Source organism: Dipteris shenzhenensis, chromosome 11 (genome assembly GCF_047967505.1).
Source record: "Dipteris shenzhenensis isolate YYH24624 ecotype China chromosome 11, Dip_SZ_1.0, whole genome shotgun sequence".
In the NCBI taxonomy this organism is placed as follows: Eukaryota; Viridiplantae; Streptophyta; class Polypodiopsida; order Gleicheniales; family Dipteridaceae; genus Dipteris; species Dipteris shenzhenensis.
The window spans coordinates 30,518,772-30,524,771 of NC_141606.1; the positions used below are offsets into that span (position 1 = coordinate 30,518,772).

General features: G+C 41.8%; 1 protein-coding gene across 1 annotated transcript in view; it reads right to left on the reverse strand.

Moving 5' to 3' along the window:
* LOC147896887 (cytokinin hydroxylase-like) overlaps positions 1-5,177 on the reverse strand; it is a 49,125-nt gene extending 43,948 nt beyond the window's left edge. The window contains exon 1 of the mRNA XM_087381894.1: positions 4,644-5,177. Within this exon, the coding sequence (XP_087238020.1) occupies positions 4,644-4,926 (283 nt within the window). The 5' untranslated portion in view covers positions 4,927-5,177. The remainder of the gene's footprint in view (positions 1-4,643) is intronic.
* Between the last annotated feature and the right edge of the window lie 823 nt (positions 5,178-6,000).

Sequence of the window (6,000 nt, forward strand, 5' to 3'; positions counted from 1 at the left end):
AAAGGAAAATGAAACTTGTTCCAGTTGACCAAAGTCAAATCTCTTTGACCGGAGTCAAAAATAAAACATTTCTCTTTGTTTCTTCGAAGAAGTACAATTTCTCGACAGAAATATTGCTGTCAATAGTTTAAAAGGAAGATGCTTACCAATGTAACCAATGAAAGTGATGCTCTGGAAGATGAAGAGTACACAAATTTGACGAAGTATTGAAAGACATTTGTTGTTACTTATTAGTGATCACTTATCAATGGTTTGTTTGATTTTAAAAATATAGTCTATGATCTTTACTTCCAATAATAGCACAATTTCCTTTCCGTTTGAGATTTGTAAATTTAGCTTCTTTCAAAAATAATGTCATTTCTTAGAACTTTTTTGTAATTTGTGTTTGTAGAAGTATTGCTTTTTGGCTGATTTTAGAAAAGTCTTTACGCCTTATTTATAATGACTTCTCTAATTTGAATAAATGACTTATACCTAGATGAATCCAAGAACATTCCCAACTCATCCTCTAAAAACACATCATAGTGCAGTTTCAATCTCATGATAGTCACTCATAGGGTTGAAAACAATGAACTCCATCATGCACAGCCGGGACTAGCTACTATGACATCCCCACTCACATCATCAACATCCAGCAATGGTTGTAGATCATAGTATATAAAAAAATGCTCTCACACATACAAATCCGCACACCCACACATACTTGACCATCCATTTATACAAAGTCTTCGTACTGAGTTTCTGTCAGCACTCCAGAGGTGAAGGGCAGACTCAGCCATGACGAAGGCTAGCACAATCTTCGTACTGAGTTTCTGTCGGCACTCCAGAGGTGAAGGGCAGACTCAGCCATGACGAAGGCTAGCACAAAATCTCTTCATTCAAGCAACAACTGCTTGTGAAGTCTTAACGATTTCATTTTAGTCTCTCCCAAACAAGCATCTAAATCTAGCTAATAGGGGCAACGCACCATTTAAGATAGAAAGAATTATCACAATACCAACACGCCGCAACATGGACGAAAACTTCACAAGGTGAAATTTGTATGTCCGCTAATGCCGCAAAAGCATATACCTAGATGAATCCAAGAACATTCCCAAACTCATCCTCTAAAAACACAACATATTGCAGTTTCAATCTCATGATAGTCACTCATAGGGTTGAAAACCATGAACTCCATCACACATAGCAGGGACTAGCTACTATGACATCCCCACTGATGTCATCAGCACCCAACAATGGATGTAGACCATAGTATTAAACAAAATGCTCTCACACATACAAATCCACACACCCACACATACTTGAACATCCATTTATACAAAGCCTTCGTACTGAGTTTCTGTCGACACTCCAGAGGTGAAGGGTAGACTCAGCCATGACGAAGGGTAGCACTAAAGGAGAAGGCTAATCAAAAACTAGTCCAAAATCTCTTCATTCAAGCTACAACTGCTTGTGAAGTCTAAACGATTTCATTTTAGTCTCTCCCAAATAAGCATCTAAATCTAGCTAATAGGGCAACCCACCATTTAAGATAGAAAGAATTATCGCAATACCAGCAGGCCACAACATGGACGAAAACTTCACAAGGTGAAATTTGCATTCCGCTAATACTGCAGAAGCATATAGCTAGATGAATCCAAGAACATTCCCAAACTCATCCTCTAAAAACACAACATAGTGCAGTTTCAATCTCATGATAGTCACTCATAGGGTTGAAAACCATGAACTTTATCACGCATAGCAAGGACTAGCTACTATGGCATCCCTACTGACATCATCAACGTCCAGCAGTGGTTGTTGATCATAGTATATATAAAAATGCTCTCACACATACAAATCCGCACACCCACACATACTTGACCATCCATTTATACAAAGTCTTCGTACTGAGTTTCTGTTGGCACTCCAGAGGTGAAGGGCAGACTCAGCCATGACGAAGGCTAGCACTAAAGGAGAAGGCTAATCAAAAACTAGTCCAAAATCTCTTCATTCAAGCAACAACTGCTTGTGAAGTCTTAATCATTTCATTTGAGTCTCTCCCAAACGAGCATCTAAATCTACTTAATAGGGCAATGCACCATTTAAGATAGAAAGAATTATCGCAATACTAGCAAGCCGCAACATGGATAAAAACTTCACAAGGTGAAATTTGCATGTTCGCTAATACGACAGAATTATATACCTAGGTGAATCCAAGAATTATTCCCAAACTCATCCTTTGAAAACACAACATAGTGCAGTTTCAATCTCATGAAAGTCACTCATAGGGTTGAAAACCATGAACTCCATCACGCATAGCAGGGACTAGGTACTATGACATTCATAGTTTGTTCCATACGTTACCATACGCATACGGCATACGGGTAGGAAAGTATGATTGGAGTATGGGGGCTGAATCATACATCACCCTAATTTTACAAATCTCTATATATATATATATATATATATATATATATATTGTGCACATTTTATTTTTTATTGGCAGAGAGCTACAAAAGTTTTAACTTCAAACTTAAGACTTCAAATTTGTATTAATTTTAAAGTCAAGAAATTGATTTCAAAGCATTTTCATAAAGGTTTGGAAACCCTGTTTTCTCCTCAAAAAAAGCCAAGTATGATTGGCCATACCATACGTGTACGGAATAATTATTTCATATGCGTATGTTTCAGCCAACCATACAAGTGCGGAACCAACTATGATGACATCCCCACCACTGACATCATCATCGCCCAACAATGGGTGTAGACCATAGTATTTTAAAAAATACTTTCGCACATACAAATCCACACACCCACACATACTTGAGCATCCATTTACACAAAGTCTTCGTACTGAGTTTTTGTAGGCACTCTGGAGGTGAAGGGCAGAGTTAGACATGACGAAGGCTAGCACTAAAGGAGAAGGTAATCAAAACTACAATTACTTGTGAAGTCTAAATGATTTCAATATAGTCTCTCCCAAACGAGCATCTAAATCTAGCTGATAGGGCAACGTACCATTTAAGATAGAAAGAATTATCGCAATACCAACAGGCTACAACATGGACGAAAACGTCACAAGGTGAAATTTGCATGTCCACTAATACAACAAAAGCATATACCTAGATGAATCCAAAAACATTTCCAAACTCATCCTCTAAAAACACAACATAGTGCAATTTCAATCTCATGATAGTCACTCGTAGGGTCGAAAACCATGAACTCCATCATGCATAGCAGGACTAGCTACTATGACATCCCCATTGACATTATCAACGCCCAACAGTGGGTGTAGAATAGTGTGTGTGTGTGTGTGTGTGTGTGTGTGTATGCTATCACACGTACATATCCACACACCCACACATACTTGAGCATCCATTTATACGAAGTCTTCAAACTGAGTTTCTGTCAGCACTCCGGAGGTGAAGGGCAAACTCAGCCATGACGAAGGCTAGCACTAAAGGAGATGGCTAATCAAAAACTAGTCCAAAATCTCTTCATTCAAGCTACAATTGCTTGTGAAGTCTAAACGATTTCATTTTTGTCTCTCCCAAACGAGCATCTAAATCTTTCAGACTTCTCTAATATCTTTCAAAACGGCCCCTTTTTGGGTGGAATCTTTCAAAGATTCCAAATGTTTCTCCTAAGGAAGTAATATTGCCCAAACAATCCACAATGGTGTTTTTTGTTTTTCTCTTCGAAAGTTTCAAATGCGTATTTTAGAGCTTGTATAGAAACCTTCAAGCTGTAAAATGTTAATTTTCTAGCATAGTTTGATGTCATATGATTGTGTGTCGTGTATGAAGTGGTATTCTAGTTCACGTTTCCGTTCCCCCTTCCCGGAACGTCCCGTTCCCTGGTAACTATGCTTAGTATAAGGACAATTTGTCACCAAGAACTTGTTTTGTACCAAGAAGAAGGAGGATTACACTTAAGTAATCCAAATCGTATGCACAAACTAGTCATCTAAAAGCCAAGTGATAATCACAAAACATTAATTTCATTATGCGTAACAAGGAGTAGCTAAGGTCACGTTCCCAATGCCAAAGGGTTCGTATGAATCATTGTATAAACTAGGCGCATACATTTATGCAAAAACGGCTTCCTTTGTCCAATCGAGGTGATTGCATAAGACTAGCATCTAAGGGGAAGGTTGATTACAAAATTAGTCCAATGCTCTCATCATCCAATTTACACTTGCTTGTGAAGACAAACTGCCCTCCTAAACGAAAAGCTCTGAGCAAAATGCAAGCTGAGACGCACGACTTCATTGTTGGAGCGTTCTACTAGAGACAAAGACCCTTCGGTGGTTGCCCCTTCAATGTCATTTGTCTTACGATCATGGAATGTACCATGGTTGTTATCTATCATCAAATATGGAGGAGAAAGTCTAAAGTTTTCCTTTGAAAACTAGGCATTCTGTGCAATGCTTGGATGTCATGGATCGAGGAGGCTTAAGTTTTATTCCAAGGTTATCCCCAAATGTGTCGTTATCGTCGGGAGATAATGGAAGTCACTGCAACTCTTGCCTCTTAAGTCCAGAAAGAATTACAGGGGAGGGAGGATGCGGACCCAGCAGTGATCCGTGGCAGCAAGACGAGAAGAGACACCAAAGATAATGATTTCGTTTCCAACAATAACCAACTCGAACGAAGTGCACTTACCATACAATTTAGTCCAAAGCTTGAGATCCGGGCAAACCCTGCTTCCAATGTCGTGAGTAACGGATGGCATGTCCTCCTTCATCGAATCCCGTCGCATAGCAAACACGTCCAACGTGTTGCCCACGACGAAACGAAAAGGCGGGCCTCTAAGACCTTGGCGTTCCATGATCCGCCGGAGAGAGCGGGGCCTCCACCGAAATTCTTGCAAGATCCAAAGGGCGAGGCACGATCCAAGGAAAAACAGGAAGGAGCAAGCAACGGCGCTGAGGCTGGGGGGTTCCATCGGCAGAAAACTGTGTGATCAACCGAGAATTTCGAATGTGTGGAGGACATCTGATTCCAAGGAACAAGAATTTATAGCTGCCCCTCAGAGACGATGATTCAACAAAGAAAAAATCTTTCAGAAACGTTTGATGTACGTGTCAAAACAGTTCGGACAGAATCGTTGATGCACGCCACCCTGCGAGTTGCCATCACTGCAGCCGTGTCTGCCACATCACACCGTCTCCTAAATCGCCGCCGCACACTCGGGCCGAGTTCACACGCCAACTGGCCACGGAGGAAGAAAATGTGGAACGTGCCCCCTTTCTTGAAGAACAATGCCTAGTCGATGGCTAGTGGCCACCAGCCGCCGTGAGCCATTGGCTCGGCACTTTTCGACCAGGAAAGCGTCAACCACGGGCCATTCCCCCACGTGGAGGACCTTGGGGAGGCCCATTCTCCCACGTGGAGGGTCGTGAGGAGGGCCAAGGGGGAGGCGCAAATGAGCCGGTCACATTCCCTTCTGAATGTGGCTTGATCATGGCTGCTATTACATCTTGGCCGACCCAGGCCCTTTACAAGCAGGATGGCCGTTGGGTGTGACGATTCACACCACCTGGTGGTCATGTTTTAAAATAAAGGTTGCCCTTTAATTGCATCAAAGGTTGTGCATTTCGTGGGCTTTTTCTTCGCTCGCCCAAGGATTTTGTGTCAGCGTTTGGGCCTATCTCACATATTGGACCAAGTAGGACTACAAATGTGTACTCCACTTTGGACGATGGCCAAGTAGGTCGTGCAGACCCACCCTCAAGGTACACACCATCCGATGCCCACCCAAGCTAGAAAAGGGATGGGTGGTGGCATGTCATTACACACCAGGCAGACACTACAACAATAAAAAAGAGTACCATAAATGCACAAGCTAGAAGATCTTGCTATTGGCTAGGAGAGGTTCAATTCCTGCTATGAGCTAAAAGTCAGCTTCTGGCGAGCGATGCGTAGTGGCCCTTTTTTTTGCGCAGCCACTTGACAAGTCTGTAATTGCCCAAATGAGCCATCGTTGGTAAGGGCATGCTAGCATGCCATATTGCCCCCC